At 40.9% G+C, this 21,500-nt stretch overlaps 1 protein-coding gene across 1 annotated transcript in view; it reads left to right on the top strand.

Annotated features, from left to right (window-relative positions):
* LOC140454251 (adhesion G-protein coupled receptor F2-like) overlaps nt 1–21,500 on the top strand; it is a 121,619-nt gene that overhangs the window by 57,055 nt on the left and 43,064 nt on the right. Inside the window, 4 exon segments of the mRNA XM_072549046.1 lie at nt 7,858–8,127; nt 10,767–10,820; nt 11,472–11,578; nt 19,912–19,970. Of these exon segments, the coding sequence (XP_072405147.1) occupies nt 7,858–8,127; nt 10,767–10,820; nt 11,472–11,578; nt 19,912–19,970 (490 nt within the window).

Below are 21,500 nucleotides of genomic sequence, written 5' to 3'. Positions count from 1 at the left end.
TGTCTTCTTTCAGCTAGCCAATTTCTGATCCAAACTGCTAAATCACCTTCATTCCCAAAGCCGCCATATTTTATGCAATAGCCTACCATGGGAACCTTACTGATACCCACATACACCACATCCACTGCTTTACTCTCATCAACCTGTCTGGTCACCATCTCAATGAACTCAATCAGGTTTCTGAGGCATGACCTACCCTTCACAAAACTGTATTGACTATCCCTAATCAACTTATTCATCTCTAACTGATTATAAATCCTATCTCGTATAATCTTTTCCAACATTTTATCCACAACTGAAGTAAGACTAACTGGTCTATAATTACCAGCGTTGTCTCTACTCCCCTTCTTGAACAAAGGGGCAACATTTGCTATCCTCCAGTCTTCTGGCACTATTTCTGTAAACAATGATGACATAAAGATCAAAGCCAAAGACTTTGTAATCTCCTCTCTGGCTTCCCAGAGAATCCTAGGATAAATCCCATCTGGCCCAGGGGACTTATCTTCTTTCACACTGTCCAGAATTGCTAACAGCTCCTCCTTGTGAACCTCAATCTTGTTCAGTCCAGAGGCCTGTATCTCAGTATTCTCCTCGACAACATTGTCTTTTTCCAGTGTGAATACTGACAAAAATTATTCATTTAGCACTTCCCTTATTTCCTCAGACTCCACACACAACTTCCCACTATTATCCTTGATTGACCTTAATCTTACTCTAGTCATTCTTTTATTCCTGACATACTTATAGAAAGCTGTAGGCTTTTACTTGATCATATCTGCCTGTCTGGTGTCCTCTCTTATGTCCCCTCCTGGGTCTTCTTAGCTTTCTCTTTAGGTGTTTCCTAGCTAACTTGTAACTCTCCAAAGCCCTAACTGAACTTTCATGACTCATCCAAACAAAGGCCTTCTTCTTCCTCTTTACAAGAGATTCAACTTCCTTAGTAAACTGCTGTTCCCATGCTTGACCACTTCCTCCCTGCCTGACAAGTACATACTTATCAAGGACACATAGTAGCTGTACTTTGAATAAGCTCCCCATTTCAATTGTGCCCATCCCCTGCTGTTTCTTTCCCCATCCTATGCATCCTAAATCTTGTTTAATTGCATCATAATTGTCTTTCCCCCAGCAATAACTCTTGTGTTATATATCTATCCCTTTCCATTGCTAAAGTAAACATAACTAAATTGTGGTCACTATCACCAAAATGCTCACCTATCTCCAAATCTAACACCTGGCCAGGTTCATTCCCCAGTACCAAATCCAATGTGGCCTCGACCCTTTTTGGCCTGTCTACATACTGTGTCAGGAAACCATCCTGCACACACTGGACAAAAACTGACCCATCTAAAGTACTTGAACTATAGTATTTTCTGTCAATATTTGAAAAGTTAAAATCCCCTACAACAAATACCCCGTTAAACTCGCTCCATCCAGAATTATCTTTGCCACCCTTGCCTCTGGACCTATTCGAAGGCCTATAGAAACTTGCAACAGGGACAACTGTTCCTAACTTCAGCCCATTATACCTCAGTTGACAAGTTCTCTGCCACTGTAATGCTGTCCTTGACTAACAATGCCACACCTCCCCCTGTTTTAATCTCTTCTCTGTTCTTACTGAAACATCTAAATACCTGAACCTGCAACAACCTTTCCAATCCCTGCTTTGTCCATATCTCCAAAATGGCCACAACATTATAGTTGCAGGTACCAACCCATGCTGAAAGTTTACTCATCTTATTCTGGATGCATCTGGTGTTGAAGTAGACACACTTCAAACCATCTTCTGGCTTGCCGGTGACCTCTTGTGACCTTGAAACCTTATTTCTGACCTAACTACTTTCAATCTCTTGGACACTGGAGCTACAATTTAGGTTCCCATCCCCCTGCCAAATTAGTTTAAACCCTCCGGAAAAACATGGGCAAATATCCCCCCCAGGATATTGTAACCCTTTGGTTCACGTGTAGACTTTCCAGTTTGTAGAGGTCTCACCTACCCCAGAATGAGCCCCAATTACCCAGGTATCTGAAACTCTCCCTCCTGCAACATCCCTGCAGCCATGTGTTCAACTCCTCTCTTCCTTATTCCTTGCCTCGCTAGCACCCATCTGCCTCTTTCTTGCACCTGAGGTGTGACTACCACCCTGTAACTCCTCTAATATGTTGCCTCCCGAATGATCTGAAGTTCATTTAGCTCCAGCTCCAGATCCCTAACGCGGTTTTCGAGGAGCTGGATTTAGTTGCACTCACTGCAGATGAAGTCAGCAGGGACTCTAGTGGTGACCCTTACCTCCCACATTCTGGAGGAGGAACATTCAACTACCCGAACCACCATCCCCACTATTCTAAATTCCCAAAGAGACTGTAGAAAAATAAAGAGTAAATAAAAACTAGATACCTTATCAATCCAGCATACAGAACCTTGCTTTTTGGCGGAGCACGAGGATGGGTGGGAGACACTATCCGAGTAGTGTTTTAGGTAATGCAACCACCCAAAGATATTACTTCACTTACTCAGCAGTCCGTGTCTGCTCCTGCTTAGCGTGCGCTCCACCTGTTCAGGAGGTAGGTTTTTAACTCAGTGACTCACTCAAGAAAGTCTTGCTTTTGCGAGTTTACCCTCAACATTTATTTCTTCCTTTTTTTTGGTCATCTTTTGTTGTTCTTTAAAACTTTCTCAATCCTCTGGCTTATAACCAATCATATATTGTTTTTCTTTCAATTTGACGCTAACCTTAACTTCCCTAGTTAACCATGGCTGGCTTATCCCTTTCCTAACATCCTTATTTCTTTGTGGGATATATTCTTTTTCTGTGAGCCGTTGACTATATTTTTAAATGTTTGCCATTATTCCTCAACTGTCTTTACTGCTGAAATCCTTTACCAGTTCACTCCAACTAGCTCTTCCCTCACCTTTGTAATTACTCTTATTTAGCAGTTGTTTCTGTTCTAACTTTTGCCTTCTCAAACTGAATACTAAATTCGAACATGTTTTGATCACTGTTTCTGAGGGGATCTTTTACTCTGACACCATTTAATAAACATGCTTCAATACACATCACTGGATCCAAAATATCCCAAACCTAATAGGATCCATGCACATATTGTTCAAGGAAACTACCCAAATATGTTATGAATTCTTCTTTGTAGTTGCCTTAGCCAATCTGATTCTCCCAATCTGCCTGGAAACAGTATTAGGCCATTCAGCACTTCATGCCTGTTCTGCCATTCAGTGAGATCATGGCTATTGTGTAACCCAGCTCCATATACTTGCTTTTGGTCTGCATCTCTTAATACCTTCGCTTAACCAAATTTTAGCTGTCTCAGATTTAAAATTAACAACTGATCGATTATCAACTGTCATTTGTGGGACAGACCCCAAACGTCTACCACCCCTTTTGGGTAGAAATACCTCCTGAGTGGTCTGGGTCTAACCTTTAAGACCATGTCCCCTAGTTCTAGAATCTCAAACCAATAAAATATCTTTATCTATCCTGTCTTTTCCTGTCAACATCTTAAGACTTAATCAGACCATCCCTCAACCTTTTAAATTCTAGAGAAAAAAGGCCTGATTTGTATAATCTGTCTTCATACTTATCTCCTAAAGTCCAGTGATCATTCTTGCAAACCCTTGTTGTGCTCTCTCCACGGCCAGTATATCCTTCCTAATGTATGATGCCCAGATCTGCTCACAGTTCACCAAGTGGGGTATGACCACGTTTTTGTATAACTGCAGCATAATTTCTGCACTCTTGTACTTCAGTCCTCTAGATATAAAGGTCAGCATTCCATTGATTATTTTCTGATCCTGTTCATGGCATTTTAAAGATCTATGCACTTATAACTCAAGACTCCTTCGGTACCTAATTTCACACCATCTAGAAAGTATCCTGATCTATCCTTTCCTGGTCTAAAAAGGATAACCTCACACTTGCTTACACTGAAATCCATCTGTCACACTTTTATCCATTTATTTAGTCTCTCCATATCCCTCTGTAATTTTATGCTATTAGCAAGACTGTCTACAATGTCTCTTAACTTTGTCATCAGCAGATTTGGACATATGGCTTTCTATGTCATTATCCATGTTATTAATAAGTAATGTGAATAACTGAGACACTAACATAGATCCTTATTTCCCTACTTTCTGTTATCTTCCACTCAAACCAATTTTCAACCCATGTCAGTAATTTCTCTTGAATTCCTTTTATGTGGTGCTTTATCAAATTGCTTCTGAAAATCCATATGCAGAGGAATCTCGATTATCTGAATGACATGGGCGGGGAGTATTTTGCTCAGATAATCAAATGCCGGATAACATAGCTTAACCAAGCATCGGGACCTTGCGATCTTGTTCGGATAATCTGAAATTCGGATAATCGAATGTCGAATAATCGAGGTTTCTCTATAAACAATATCAACAACACTCTAAGGTCCACAACATTCGTTACCTCTTCAAAATTCAATTAGGTTTGTCAGGTATCACCCAGCTGTCATGAATCCATGCTGGCTCTCCCTGATTATCTGAAAATGTTCAAGATGTTCAGTTACCCCATCCTTGATTGTAAACTTCAACAATTTCCACACCACAGATGCCAGGCTAATTTACTGGTTTGTAATTTACTGGTTTTCCTCTTTCATCCTTCTGAAAAAGTGACGTGCAATTTTCCAACCCAGAGAGATGACTCCTGTATCTAGGGAACTCTGAAAGAGGGCATTGATAATATGTTCCCCTATTTTCTTTTAGCTCTTGGATCAAAATCATGAGGTCCTGGGGATTCGTCCCTCTTCAGTTCCACTATTTTCCTCATTGCCAATGCTTTATTTATGTTAATTTTAGTCCCCAATCCACTATTACTTTCCTCAGGACTTCTGGCAGGCTATCCTCCTTTCCTACTGTAAATACTGAGGCAAAGTAATTATTCAACATGTCTGCCATTTCTTCATAGTCATTGACAATATTCCCAGTTCAGATTTTTAGTGGGCCAACATTACTCCTGACCGCCTGCTTTCCCTTTACATAACTATAATATTTCTGCTCATTGATTCTGATGTCCCTGACAAGTTTTTTTTCTTAATCCTTTCTCACAGCTCTAATAAGCTACTTTGTGGCCCTTTCCTGGTATTTGTACTTTTCCCAAACAGCAGGATCTATATTTCATTAGCTGTTTTTACTGTGAAGTGGAGCTTTTCTCTCTCAGATGTGTAAACGAGTTTTGTGTTGTGTTACATGTTTCTTTAAACATACTCCATTAGCAGATTTTCCCAATTCACCGTGGACACTCTGTCTTATTTCATTAAATCTAAAACTCTAGGAGCTGATTTCTGCTTTTTGCTTTCAAACACTATGCTGAACACGATTATCATTTGTTAAATTTTCACACCCAATTTGGTTACTAATTAAATCTGACTCTTTACTAAAACCAAAGTTGCTTGTCCCCTTGTTGCATCCATGACATACTACTGTAAGAAAGTATTCTGGACACCTCCAGAAATTCACCGCCTTTCTGACGGGTCTTGTCTGCCTCTCCCAATCTATGTTAAAATTTTTAAAAACCCCATTACTTTGGCTTACTTTGCATTTCCTCTTTTATGCACTTATACTTCAGAGCTGCTACTCAGGATCTGTATACAACACCTAGTAGAGTTTAAAATCCTTTACAGTTCCTAGTTCTACCCATATGATCTCCAGTGATTGCTTTCCCCTCATTATATCCTCCCTCATTATTGAAGATTTTTTAAAAAATCAGTAAGGTTACACCACATCCTCTGTTATTCCCCCAATTCATCCTGTAAATCTTATAACTGGTATATTTAGTTCCCAATCCTGATATCCTAAAGCCACATCTCAGTAATGGCTATGTGAAGATTAAAACTATGCATGATTACTAGTGCTTTTCTTTACATACCCTCACGATGATACCAAGCTGGGTGGGAGGGTTGTAAATGTTGTAATTGTACCAGCCTCCATCACTTCCTCTGGCAGTTCATTCCATACAAACATATCACGCTCTGCATGAAAAAGTTGCACCTTAGGTCCCTTTTAAATCTTTCCCCTCTTGCCCTAAACCTATGCCCTCCAGTTCTAGACTCCCCTGCCCCAGGGAAAAAAGACCTTGTCTTTTTATCCTATCCAGGCCCCTCATGATTTTATAAACCTCCATAAGGTCACCCCTCAGCCTCTGATGCTCCAGGGAAAATAGCCCCACCCTATTCACCCTCTACCTATAGCTCAAACCCTCCAATACTGGCAAGATCCTTGTAAATCTTTTCTGAATCCTTTCAAGGTTTGCAACATCCTTCTGATAACAGGGATACCAGAATTGCATACAATATTCCAAAAGTGGCCTAATCGATGTCCTGTATCGTTGCAAGATGGCCTCCCAACTCCTACACTCAATGCTCTGACCAATAAAGGAAAGCATACCAAACACCTTCTTCACTATCCTATCTACCTGCAACTCCACTTTCAAGGAATTTTGAACTACAATCTGCACTCCAAGGTTTGTTTGTTCAGCAACACTCCCTAGGACCTCATTGTGGATAAATGTGAGGTTTTCCACTTTGAGAGCAAAAACACGAAGGCAGATTATCTTGTGAATGGCTGTAAATTGAAAGACGTACAATAAGACCTGGATGCCCATTCCCTGATTGTCAAGAAGGCAAATGTTATATTGTCCGTCAAAGTGTAAATTTGTAGACGGTACTACCCATAGTAGATTTGTGTACAGGATCAGGGATGCTTTGCTGCAATTATACAGGATTTTGGTGAGGCTGTGCCAGGAATATTGTGTGTAGGTTTGGTCTCCTTAGCTGAGAAAGGATATTCTTGCTGTAGAGGGATTGCAGTGAAGAATTACTAGACTGATTCCTGGGATGATGAGACTGATGTACAAGGATAGGTTGAATTAGTTAGAACATGTTTCACTGGAGTTGAGAAGAATGAGGAGGATCTCATAAAAAGCTATAAAGTTCTAACAGCACTAGACAGGATAGATGCAGAAAGGATGTTCCTGATGATAGGAGTCACATTCTAAGGAGAAAGTGAGGACTGTAGATACTGGAGAGTCAGACTGCCTGACTTGCTGTGCTTTTCCAGCGCCACACTTTCCAACTTAAAGTGTAATGATACAAGGCAAACCATGAGGGATTGAGATCAGAAAAAAATGTCTTCACCCAGAGAGTGGTGAACCTTTGGAATTCACTACCACCGAAAGCAGCTGAGGCCAAAACATTTTGTGACTTCAAGAACGAGTTGGAAATAGCACTTATGCTGAAAAGATCCTTCCTATATTTAAGGAAGTCACATACTGCTGAATATTTAGATCCCAACTTAGCACTCCTTGTAACCATGGCTCTGTTAATGCTACAATATTATACCCAGTTAAATGTGTTTGTGTCATTAATTCATCTATTTTGTTTTGAATACTACCCTCAGTGACTGACCTGTGCAATAAACAAAAAAACTTTAGTGATTATTTTGCTGCGTACCACTTTAGGATCTGACTTCTCCAGCCACACCATCAGGTATTATCATAACAAACTGTGACCTCTTTGCAAATTGGTAAATGCTTGAATTTAAGAGAGATCTATGAGTTTTTCAAAATGATTTATCTTCTGAATGAATATTCTTGAACAAGATTTTTTTTACAAAAATTGATGATCGTTTCATGGTTGTCATTACTGAACTAGCTTTATATTCTAGATATTTATGAATTGAATTTAAATTCTAACAGTTTCTGAATTACTAGTCCAAAGACATTAACACTAATCATGTTCTTCCCTCCAAAACATACTACACAAACTAATCTCCCCCCATAGATCACGAGAAATTTTCAATTTTCTTTTTTCTTTCACCAGTTTGTCAGAACGTGAACAATGAACTTCAGTGCATGTGCAAAGAGGGATTTACTTGGAACTCAGCGTTCTGCAGTAAATACCAGCCTTGCAGTGGGAATTTCACATCGGGTCAGACCTGTGACTGCATCAGGGGTGAACCAACAGAAGGGACATTCTGTGAGCCCACTGCCATAATGACAACCACTACACCAAGCGTTATGTCCACATCTACACCAAGAAGTACAATACCCACAACTGTGTCAACAACAACAATGACCCCACAAGATAACCTAGGTATACTGAACAACATTTATTCCTTTCACTTACACAGTTCTGAGTAGGAGTCATACTGTATTCAAAATAGTAACTATTTTTCTCTCCACAGATGCTGCCAGGGCTGCTGCGTTTCTCCAATGTTTTCAGTTTATATTTCAGATCTCCAGCAAGCAGTGGTTTTTGCAGTTATATAATATTATGCATGAATTGAATGCCTTATGGCTAAGCTTATTTCAAAAAATAAACAGTGACAATGTTGAGCTGTGTTACAAACTTTTATATTAACAGTTTATTTGCAGAAGAAAAAATTGAAAATTGATACTTAGGCCTAGATTTCTATGGAGGCATGGAGAACAAATAGCTCCGGGAACCTAGACCTAGAAGTTCTGCCCCCACTTCTGATAGATTCCAGGGAAAACATGGCATACACATGATGGAATGCTGTCTACTGCTCGGACATGTGCAGTTCCAACAGCACATAATAAGTTCAATATCATTCAGGACAAAGCAAGCTGCTTGATAATTATCCTGTACACAACCTCCAATATACAATTTTAGCAATGTTTGCTATTTCTAAGATGCAGCACAACAGATCAGCTAAGCTCATTTGACAAGCATCTTTCAATCCATGACTTTTATCATCTGGAAGGACAAAGGCAGCAGATGCATTAGATAACAGTACTTGCAAGTCCCTGTCCATTGCACACACCATTCTGACTTGGTACTACATCACTGCGGCTTTCTTTTATGGAGTCAAAGTCCAAGGCCTCCCTTCCTAATAGCACTCTGGTTGTACCTAAGACCATAAGATATAGGAGCAGAAGAAGGCCATTCAGCCCATCTGCTCCACCATTCAATGAGATCATAGCTGAAATGATAACCTCTTAACCTGTCCCACAAGACAGTCCCTCCATACTCTGTATAACCTTCTCTGGGCTGTCTCCAATGCCAGTATATTTTTCCTTAGATAAGGAGGCCAAAACTGTCCACAGTATTCTAGCTGTGATATGATGAGTACCTTGTATAGTTTTATTAAAACCTACCTACTTTTATACACTATTCCCTTTGAAATAAAGGCAACATTTTATTTGCTGAACTTGATTGCAGAAGGACTCCCAAATCGCTCTGTGCTTTAAAGTCACCATACTCTTACCAGACCATAGAGTTGTTCTCCCATTCGAGAAAGAGAGACAACTTATGGTGGTTTTAACTTGAGGGTTACCACACCTCAGACAAGGGGAGTGGTGGAGAAGGAGATATCTTCATGAAACCTCAGCTGCTGTGGCAACTGAACACATGTTGTTGGTATTATTCTGCACTACAAACCAGCCATCCTGCCCACTGAGCTAACCACCACTCCACCCCAAGCTGTTGTATTCTGCAGCCTTTTTCCATTTACTGTAAATGTTATTAGCTCTTCTGTTCTTCCTGCCAGACTGCATTATCTCACAGTTGCCCACAATATTTCTTCTGCTAAGTTTTTGCCCACTCAATTAACCCATCTGTATCCCTCTGCAGACTCTTTGTCGCATCTTCACTGTTTGCCTTCCCACCTTTTTTGAGTAATCCGCAATGTTTGCGATAGTAGTTATTTTCCTTGTCCAAATCATTAATACTTACTGTAAATAATTGTGATCCCAGTAATGATCCCTGTGGCATACTACTGGTTACAGGTTGCCGTCTTGTAAATTTCCGTTATTATAACTGCCTGTCTCCTAATGGCTTATCCCACTTGGACTGCAATGGTTCAAGAAGGCAGTTCACCATCCTTAGAGCTATAAGGGTTGGGCATTAATGTTGGACTATTGTGTGATGGCTGCATCCTGTGAAAGAACAAGGGTATATATAGGGACCTGATAAGTGAAATGTAATTTGAAAAGTTCTGACCAGGCCAAATGCAACCTTCCATTTTCATCTCCATTGAATTTTGACTATGTATTTCATTAACTAGGAGCAAGTCTTGTTTTACCAGAATACCAAAGGTCAGTTTGCAGGAATGAAGTTAGAAACTGAATATTGGCTAGGAATGCAGTCCTTATAGATCAGAAACTAAAGAACATAATAGAGGGAGCAGGAAGGCACCATCGGGCATCTGGGGTCTGCTCTGCTATTCAATACCAATCCGATGACTGATCTTGAACTCCAGCTCCACTTTCCTGCCCAGTCATCACATCCCTCTATTTCAGAAACATCTCTCTATTTCAGAATTAAATAAATTCATCAGTGAAACAGCCACAACCACAAAGTGGAGAATTCTAAATATTTGCAACTCTTTGCAGTGAAGACATCTGTCCTCATTTCAATTCCAACTATTGACATGCTACAGTACTATTCCTGTATTCTAGTTCTCTTGCATTTAGATTGAACAACCTTGCTCATTATACTCAATCTGTCATTTTGCTCTGCACTCAATTTAATGAGTTAACATGCCTTTATAACCATTCTATGTTTTCCTCATACTTTATATTTCCATGCAACAACACTAAATTTAGACACGTAGATGTTTGTCTCTCTCTCTCTCAGTAGGTCATTGCTTCAGATTATAACTAGTTGAAACCCCAGCACTGACCCTTGTGACACTCCACTTGTCACAGCCTATTAACTTGAGAATGATAAATTACTATGTCCATTTTAGTTCCTATAAGTTAACAAATCCTCTATCTATACTGCTATATCACCTTCTACATCATGACCTCCTTATCTGGTGTGTAAAACGTTTGGATAACACTTTATCCAATGCCTTTTGGAAATCCAGGCATACTATTATCTACAAGTTTCCCTTTGTCAATCAAATCAGTTAATCCTCAAAAACATATTAGAAAAATGTTGAACAATAGTTTTGCAGAAGCCCAATCTTCATTTTTCTGAATATAATTTGAACTTCTAGGTACATTGTTAAGACTTTTTAAATAATACATTTCATCACTTGACTGCAGTCAAGTCAATGCCAGTAGTTCACTGCTTTATCCCCTCCCTTCTTTCTTGAATAGCAGTGTTATATTTGCTAACTTTCAATTTGCAGTGACAGTTCCAAAATACAGGGGAGTTTGGAAAATCATGTCTAGTGCATGTTCCAGTGCTATAGATTTCTCTTTTAGAACCTAACAATATAAGAAAGCAGGAAAAGTTAATGCACAGAAATTTCACCCTGCTCGTAACATATTTGTGTCTTAACAGTGGCTAACATGAGGGTCATAAAATAAGCCAAAAATTGAAATTCAACCCCAAGATTACATAATCCTGTTACAAGTGCACTCTACATTACAATGTGCTGAGAAGGAGGTAGATGTGTGTAGTCCTGACAAATTTTGTATAATTACTATTTGAAATAATAAAGTAAAAATGATTTTATTTTGCAGTACGTCAGAATCATGCAATCAGAGATGGAGAATTGGCCTTTGTAGAAGAATTAAATAATCGGTCCTCGTCTTTGTTTAAAAATCACTCAAAACGATTTAAGGAGTTGGTATGTAACAATGAGTAAAGTTATAAACTCAAAGTGTTTTATTTGTTACTGTCTGCTTTTGGTAAGTAATCTTGCATTTCAGAAATGTCTGATTCTGTAAATGAAAATCATTGTTTGAGATCTTAAAATTTTCAAATGTGAGTATGTAAGCCTGCCACTGTGCAGATCTGATGTTTTTAATTACTGTGAAAATTAGTTTAGCATCTAGCCTAAGAAACAAACGATTCATTGACTTGGTGCAAACCTTTTTCACAAAACATTTTGAGGGCATCAGTAGTTTCTCTAAACAATTGTGCCAATAATACGTTTCATGTTATGTTTCCATTTTAAAAAAGTTTCCTTATGGCTTCCGTTTTAAGTGTTCAAATGAGAAGTCTTGCAGAAAGTGATGTTTCTGATGCAAAGCACCCTGAATACAGATTGAGATTTTAAAATGATAGCTGAAAATGTGTTGCTGGAAAAGCGCAGCAGGTCAGGCAGCATCCAAGGAGCAGGAAAATTGACGTTTCGGGCATGAGCCGATACACAAGCAAAGCATGTTTTTAATATAGAAATGAATCTGACTTGCTAACTGTGAAACATTTGTATAAAGTGGTTTGCAGTCTTCTGCTGAATCACAGAAACTGACAGATCTTGATCACTCAGGTACCCAGGCCCTGTTTTGCTTTGATGAGGTCATTAATATGGTGGATAATTGAACCATGAGATCCAATCAAAACCCAGGGCTAGTTTTCTTTTTTACCGTTAATAAATTATTCTTGCAATAGTTCCTTCTCAGGTTATGTTACTTTAATTATTTGATGCGTGTGTTTATTAGCTGCCGTAAGGGATTATGCCGTAAAGTGGTTATGTTACTGAACAAGTAATTCAGAGGCTGGACCAATAATCAGGTGACACAACTTCAAAGTGTCTTGCAGCATTTGGGAAATTCAAATTTCGTCAATTCAAGAAATCTGGAATAAAAAGCTGGTATCAATAATGGTGATTTTGAAACTATTAGACCCAAAATATGTTTACTCGTGTCCTTTAGTGAAGAAAATCATTGCCCTTACATCAACCAGCCCATCTCCACAGCAAAGTTTTTGACTTTTGACTTTTGACTGTCCTGTAATTCAGTTTCGCAAATTATTAATCTCTCTCTCCCACTGTGACCCTGATCCCTTTTATCTGTCTCTTTTTCTATCTCTCTGAGACCCTAGTTCATTATGTTAGTCTCTCTCTCTCTCTTTCTCAAGAAGAACATCTCAAGGAAAATTAAAGACAAATAATAAACATTGACCGGTTAAAAAAAAATGTTGCTTTGATGGGTCGTGTGGTACAGTGGTAGTGCCCCTATTTTCAGGCTAGAATGCCCAGGTTCAAGTCCTACCTTTTCCAGAGGTGTGTCACAATATATCTGATGTGGCGAGGAGAAAAACAATTGGCTCCTGAAAATAAATAAAGCAATGTTGGTCTTATGCATTTTTGTGCCTGCAACTGGGTTGGAGGATAAGAGTTTGGGCCTCATCTGCTATGGATGTAAGTCTTTACATTTCTCAATCTTTTTGATATATACAAGGCAGACTAGCAAGTTTTAAAAAGAAAATAATCAATGTTGACATGGTGTTGTGGCACAGGGGTAGTTTCTCTACCTTTGGGGCAGAAGGGCTGAACCTGCGATAGGGATGAATTGTAATATGTACAAGCACGTTTGTTAGAAAAAATGCTGGCCTGCCAGCAATGCACATGTTCTGTGAATCAATCAAAACCATTGACATTAAACCTTTGCCACCTTAATGTTTATGAAGAGATATTATTCAACATCCAGGTGACATTCTTCTTGGGTCGAGATAATAACTCAGTACATTAAGTATGTTTCAGAAGAGTGGCTCACTCCTGGTCATTATCTTACCATTGGTAATATGTTTTTAGCAGCCAAAGTGGTATAAGTATAAATTTGAAATCAGCTTAATGTCTATGAATTGCTCCATTCTCAAGAATCTATTAATAATGCTCAGGATATAGTTTCGGGAAATTTGTACTGTTTGTGCAGTTCCATCTAGTGGTGGAAATATGAACTTTGCAAGCTGTAACTGCTTTAAAATACTAAATCCTATTGATCAGCTGTTACAATGTATGGTGATGTTGCTGGATGATAAGGAGTGTGTGTCATACAAAGTGAATTTAATGGGCTAAAATTTGCTGTCAGAATAACTTTGAGGATATGCAATTTACGCTTAAATGTGACAATGATTTTGCACAGGAATCATGTAGAGGTTAAACTCAAGAATCCAACTCTTGCTGTTTACAATCCACTGCTATTCCATTAGCTTTGCAAAAAGGACATTGTCTGCCACATAACTGACATTCATTGACACAAGCTAATCTCCTCAAGAAGTTTTAAATACTGTTCATACCAGTCTAGCTAGCCTACAAATAACATGCTAAATATTTCCGCCAAGATCATTGCCAATCAACTTCCTGCCACTGAAGATTAGTTATTCCAGTTAGGGAGTTTTATTTCTTCAAGTTTTGATACTTGTCAAACATTTTAAAAATGTTAACTTTAAATTTCATTCATAAGTGGAATCCTGCCAGCCCTAAATGACATTGTTGAGAAAATATGGCAAGGGCAGAAAAATGAGAGTCTTGACATAAGGGGATAAATACATTCAGATTTTCCATCCAGTTTGAACGGTGAGTTTAGAATCTCACTGATAAACACAGAGATGGCCTACTCATATGCATTTGAATCTCATTATCACCTATACTAACCTCATTCATATGCACTTTCCTATTCCCCCACATGTCGGAGAGAAACTAAATGCTGTCAGTTCACATCATGACAGTCAGTGCAGGTGCATGGTGATGCTAACTTGCTGCTTGTTCCTCTGGGCCTCCATCCTAACCAGCAGTAATGAGCATGATTAAGAGGTAAAGGTAAAAACAATGACTGCAGATGCTGAAAACAAAATACTGGATTAGTGGTGCTGGAAGAGCACAGCAGTTCAGGCAGCATCCAACGAGCAGCGAAATTGACGTTTTGGGCAAAAGCCCTTCATCAGGATTAAAGGCAGTGAGCCTGAAGCGTGGAGAGATAAACTAGAGGAGGATGGGGGTGGGGAGAGAGTAGCATAGAGTACAATGGGTGAGTGGGGGAGGAGATGAAGGTGATAGGTCTAGGAGGAGAGGGTGGAGTGGATAGGTGGAAAAGGAGATAGGCAGGTCGGACAAGTCCGGACAAGTCAAGGAGACAGTGCTGAGCTGGAAGTTTGAAACTAGGATGAGATGGGGGAAGGGGAAATGAGGAAGCTGTTGAAGTCCACATTGATGCCCTGGGGTTGAAGTGTTCCAAGGCGGAAGATGAGGCGTTCTTCCTCCAGGCGTCTAGTGGTAAGGGAGCGGCGGTGAAGGAGGCCAAGGACCTCCATGTCCTTGGCAGAGTGGGAGGGGGAGTTGAAATGTTGGGCCACAGGGTGGTTTGGTTGATTGGTGCGGGTATCTCGGAGATGTTCCCTAAAGCGCTCTGCTAGGAGGCGCCCAGTCTCCCCAATGTAGAGGAGACCACATCGGGAGCAATGGACAAAATAAATGATATTAGTGGATGTGCAGGTAAAACTTTGATGGATGTGGAAGGCTCCTTTAGGCCTTGGATAGAGGTGAGGGAGGAGGTGTGGGCACAGGTTTTACAGTTCCTGCGGTGGCAGGGGAAAGTGCCAGGATGGGAGGGTGGGTCATAGGGGGGTGTGGACCTGACCAGGTAGTCGCGGAGGGAATGGTCTTTGTGGAAGGCGGAAAGGGGTGGGGAGGGAAATATATCCCTGGTGGTGGGGTCTTTTTGGAGGTGGCGGAAATGTCGGTGGATGATTTGGTTTATGCGAAGGTTTGTAGGGTGGAAGGTGAGCACCAGGGGCGTTCTGTCCTTGTTACGGTTGGAGGGGTGGGATCTGAGGGCGGAGGTGCGGGATGTGGACGAGATGCATTGGAGGGCATCTTTAACCACGTGGGAAGGGAAATTGCGGTCTCTAAAGAAGGAGGCCATCTGATGTGTTCTATGGTGGAACTGGTCCCCCTGGGAGCAGATACGGCGGAGGCGGAGAAATTGGGAATACGGGATGGCATTTTTGCAAGAGATAGGGTGGGAAGAGGTGTAATCCAGGTAGCTATGGGAATCGGTGGGTTTGTAAAAAATGTCAGTGTCAAGTCGGTCGTCACTAATGGAGATGGAGATGTCCAGGAAGGGGAGCGAGGTGTCAGAGATGGTCCAGGTAAATTTAAGGTCAGGGTGGAATGTGTTGGTGAAGTTGATGAATTGCTCAACCTCCTCGTGGGAGCACGAGGTGGCGCCAATGCAGTCATCAATGTAGTGGAGGAAGAGGTGGGAAGTGGTGCCGGTGTAATTACGGAAGATCAACTGCTCTACATAGAGACAGGCATAACTGGGGTCCATACGGGTGCCCATGGCTACGCCTTTGGTCTGGAGGAAGTGGGAGGATTCAAAGGAGAAATTGTTAAGGGTGAGGACCAGTTCGGCCAAACGAATGAGAGTGTCAGTGGAAGGGTACTGTTGGGGATGTCTGGAGAGGAAAAAACAGAGGGCTTGGAGGCCCTGGTCATGGCGGATGGAGGTGTAGAGGGATTGGATATCCATGGTGAAGATGAGGCGTTGGGGGCCAGGGAAACGGAAGTCTTGGAGGAGGTGGAGGGCGTGGGTGGTGTCTCGAACGTATGTGGGGAGTTCCTGGACTAGGGGGGATAGGACAGTGTCAAGGTAGGTAGAGATGAGTTCAGTGGGGCAGGAGCATGCTGAGACAATGGGTCGGCCATGATTCAGAGGTAGGTTTTGCGCTTGGATATTATTAGAAGAAGAAGACTTAAGTTAAAGAGTTGGATGGGAATGTTTGATTGACCTCACTGCCCCAATTGAAGCCAGCAAGTTATTCATACAATTTGAGACAGATCACACCATATAATCTCTTTTGCCCTGATGAGATCCTTGCTTCAGATGGGCAATGGGCTTTACCATGATAGCTGGTTTCCTCCAGATTGAGATTGTACACTTGTGTAATGTACATACAGCATGATTGGTTCTGTTGATAACAGCAATGTACAAGTCATCTGTGATCATCAGGATCTCCGTTTAGAAGAATGCACCAGGAACCCTGGAAACTGCCATGATGCCTATGTCCTTGAGAAGCCTCAGGTTCCTGCTTCATTTCAGGGGCTGGAATTCTTATGAGGATGGTTCCAGGGAGACAATGACTGCTGACTGCACCATGGCCTATGACGCCATTGCACAACCCCCTGACTGAGGCATAGCGTAGATACAATGCAGTCAAGATTAGAGTGGTGCTGGAGAAGCACAGCAGGTCAGGCAGCATCTGAGGAGCAGGAAGATCGACGTCGCGGGCAAAACCTACCTCTTAATCATGCTCATTATCATGATGCACTGTTTCTTTGATGAAGCCACGACAGTAATGATTATCAATGAGCCTCCCTCCTGCAGTAGACTTTCAATGCACATTTGTCCTACTCTTATACGTGTGTTGCATTGTTCATTCTACATCGCAACATGTTGCTTCTAATCCTCACAATTGATTTGCCCGACTTCCTTAATGCAGCAACAGCTCCGATAACAACTTTGACGTCGCGTGAACAGACACCCCAGGATGGACTGTGACACATTAGCCAGACTGTAATGACATGGAATCCCTGATTCTGCCTGGTCCAAGTAGCAGCCTTGTCTTCTGCTAGGGACATCATGGAGATGATGATGGGCCTTCTGAAGGTGAGGTTATGATATATGGATTGGTGTGGGAGGCTTTGCAGTATGATCCAGAGGGAACGTCCTGCATAATCCTGCCACAGTTGAAACCGGTAAAAAAGGATGTGATGGAGGGCTGAAAATCTGGGACAGACTTCTAAGGGGGAAGATAAGGAGATTGAGTAGGAGCAACAATAATGAGGACTATAAATCTTGAAAGGCAAGCAGCCCCTGTTTATTCCCAGAAGCAAATGCATTTTTTTAATCTTTGTTTTTCCTTTTGTTCAATATAAGGTAAGTCTTTCAACCCTTTGAAGACTTTGCAACATATAATATTTCCTCATTGAACAATGAAAAGGTATTATGTTACAGTAACATTTCGCAAAAAGTAGTAATCCCTAAGACATAGCTCTAACATGATATGGATCATCAGCGTAGCTTTATTGTTATGGCTGCAGTAACAGTAATAATCGTTTAGACAGGTGATCATGTAAAGTAGCAATTCATTTACAGATGTGAGTTTCTGTTTCCATTTCATACAACCTTTTTGCCCTTAGAGAATGTTCAATTTCATTGCCCTCCCACTACGTGCATTGTAAAGGGCTATTCATGGCTGGCAATGATTGACCTCGTACACAGCTGATTTTTAAACATGGTGCCAATGGTGGAAATCCTGGAAGGTCCCATGTGAAATAATGTGCTTGAACTCACTGAGGCAAAACCCTCCATGGAACTTCCTGAAATTGACACTCGGTCAAGTTTTGGTAAAATTCAGCTCCAGGTTGCAAATGGTTTACCTTTCTATGCAGTTAGTAAGTCATGCTACCGGCAATGTGGCATTTAAAATATAGCAACTTGGCATGGAAAAGAACATGATAATGTACAACACATTAGGCTCCCTAATAAAGTAAGAGTCCATGGTGTTGAAGGCTGTATTTTAGCATGAATAGAGGATTGAGTACCTAATATAAGACAAAGAGTTGACAAAAAAGGGGCATTTTCAGGATGGCAGCCTCTAACTAATAGTTTGCCACATGAGTCATTGTTGGAGCCACAATTATTTACAATAAATATTATTGACTTTGATGAGGAAAGTGACTATATTATAGCCACTATTGAAGAATAGTTTGGAAGGCAAGTGGTAAGGCTGACACAAAGAGTCTGAAGAGAGATACAAGCTGGTTGAGTGGATGGACAAAACTTGACAGAGGGAATATAATGTAGGAAAATGTGAGATTTTGCACTCTGGCAGGAGGAATAGGGGAGCTAAATATTACTTAAATGGTAAAAGGCTGCAGAAAGCTACAGAACAGAGGGATTTGGTAGTCCATTAATCATAAAAAGCTAACATTCAACTTCTGTAGGTAATAGGGAAGGCAAATGCAAATTTGCCTTTATTTCAAATGGAATTGAGTATAAAAGTAGGGAGATTTTGCTTAATCTATATAAAGCACTAGTCAGACCACAAGCTGGAACACTGAAGAATTTTGGGTCCCTTATCTAGGGAAAGATATACTGATGTTGGAGGCAGTCCAAAGAAGATTCATTAGGCTGATACCAGTTATGAAGGGACAAGCTTATGAGGTGAAGTTCACTAAGTTGGTCTATACTTATTGGAATATAGAAGAATGAGAGGTGACCTTATCGCAACATACAAGACTCCTGGAGCACTTGACCAGGTAGATGCAGAGAAATTGTTTCCTCCTGTGGGAGAGACTAGGACCAGAGGGCCTCCCTTTAGAATTTATGTGCCCATTTAAGACACAGATGAGAAGCAATGTCTTCTCTCAGTGAATTGTGCATCTGGATGTTTTTATTACAGAGGCTGTCGAGACTTAGTCATTACGTATACAGAGGAACCTCGATTATCTGAAGGACATGGCAGGGAATTTTTTTTTGGTTAATCAAATTCTGTATAATTGAATACTGGATAACATAGTTTAGCCGAGCATCCGGACCTTGCGGTCTCGCCAGATAATCCGATATTCAGGTAATGGAATGCTGGATAATCGAGGTTCCTCTGTATTCTGGCTGAGATGGATAGCTTTTTAATAAGTATTGGAATCAAGGGTTATGTGACAAAGAAGGGAAAGTGGAGTTGAGGATTACCAACATCACACTGTAAATTTTTGCTATAAATTCTATCCCTTATAATTGTGTCCTCCACAACTACCTGATGAAGGAGCGGTGCTCCATAAGCTAGTGTGCTTCCAATTAAACCTGTTGGACTATAACCTGGTGTTGTGTGATTTTTAACTTTGTACACCCCAGCCCAATACCGACAACTCCAAATCAAATCAGCCATGATACAATTGAATGGCAGAGCAGACAATTGGGTTGAATGGCGTACTTCCCTCCTACATCTTATGGTCTTATGGTATATATTTACCAGGAAAGCAAATACAGCTCATTGAGGATACCAGAAGATACCATGCTACTATAATCTCTTTGTCTCAATATTGATGAGTGCTGATATGAAAGTATTTTATTTATATACCTATATTCTGGTAGAATTTGAATGTTTTGTTAAGTCCAGACATTTATGTTTTAGAATGTCACATTTCTAATCTAATTCCCTCCCTTTGTCTAGTTGGAAAATGCTTACCGAATTGTGCACCGTGATGCTGTGGTAAACATTTTAGGATTCACGTAAGTGAAGTATTTTGAGGAGAGATTTCTCTCCTCATTATTAATATGTGATATAAAGTCTAACAGAGTAGGGAGGAAGTATGGAGGTGCAGCAGTGACAGAGGTCTAGGATAGTTGCATCTTGTCATTTATGATGACGTGTAGTTCCCTGCGAAATAACATGGCTGCAGTCTGTATTAGATTACGATTTAGGTTCTGAAAGAACTTTCGGTGGCACGGTGGCTCAGTGGTTAGCACTGCTGCCATACAGCACCAAGGACCCAGGTTCGATTCCAGCCTTGGGCAACTGTCTGTGTGGAGTTTGCACATTCTCCCCATGTCTGCGTGGGTTTCCTCCCACACTCCAAAGATGTGCAGGTTAGGTGGATTGGCCATGCTAAATTGCCCATAGTGATAGATCATTAGTAAAGCATAAATGTAGGGGAATGGGTGTGGGTTGGTTACTCTTCAGAGGGTCAATATGGGCTTGTTGGGCTGAAGGGCCTGTTTCCATACTGTAGGGAATCTAATCTGATCAAAGGCGGTTTTAATGGGATGATATATGATACCTATCCAGGTCACTAATGTCCTTTAGGGGAGGAAACTTTCATTTTTATATCTGGTCTTGTCTACATGTGACCTCAGGCTCACAGCAATATGGCTGACACTTAACTGCCATCTGGGCAATTAGGGATGACAATAAATGATGACACCCTTGTCCTGTGAATGAGTAAAAAAAATCACCCTGAATGTCCTTGACAAGGTGGAAAGGATGTTTTCTCTTGTCGGTCAGTAAAGAATTATGGGGCATTTTTTTCAAATTATGGGTCACCTTTTCAGGACAGAGCTGAGAATTTTTCTTCTGAGGGCCGTGCTACTTTGGAATACTCCACATCAAAAGGCAGCAAAGAATATTTTTGAATGTTTTTTAAATGAATATTCATTAAGTATTTTTAAGGCGGAGGTGGATAGATTCTTGTTTCAGAGGAGATGGGAATGTGGAATTTGAAGCACAAACAGATCAAGCATGATCTTATTGAATAAAAGAGCAGGCTGAGAGGCCAGATAAAAACGAGGTAAAAACAATGACTGCAGATGCTGGAAACCAGATTCTGGATTAGTGGTGCTGGAAGAGCACAGCCGTTCAGACAGCATCCAAGTAGCTTCAAAATCAACGTTTCAGGCAAAAGCCCTTCATCAGGAATAAAGGCAGTGAGCCTGAAGCGTGGAGAGATAAGCTAGAGGAGGGTGGGGGTGGGGAGAAATTAGCATAGAGTACAATGGGTGAGTGGGGGAGGGGATGAAGGTGATAGGTCAAGGAGGAGAGGGTGGAGTGGATAGGTGGAAAAGAAGATAGGCAGGTAGGACAAGTCCGGACAAGTTATGGGGACAGTTACTGAGCTGGAAGTTTAGAACTAGGGTGAGGTGGGAGAAGGGGAAATGAGGAAACTGTTGAAGTCCACATTGATGCCCTGGGGTTGAAGTGTTCCGAGGCGGAAGATGAGGCGTTCTTCCTCCAGGCGTCTGGTGGTGAGGGAGCGGAGGTGAAGG

Source organism: Chiloscyllium punctatum, chromosome 3 (assembly GCF_047496795.1).
Source record: "Chiloscyllium punctatum isolate Juve2018m chromosome 3, sChiPun1.3, whole genome shotgun sequence".
Lineage (NCBI taxonomy): Eukaryota > Metazoa > Chordata > Chondrichthyes > Orectolobiformes > Hemiscylliidae > Chiloscyllium > Chiloscyllium punctatum.
The sequence above is the reverse complement of the archived record's forward strand: the minus strand, read 5'-3'. Positions and strand labels throughout refer to the sequence as shown.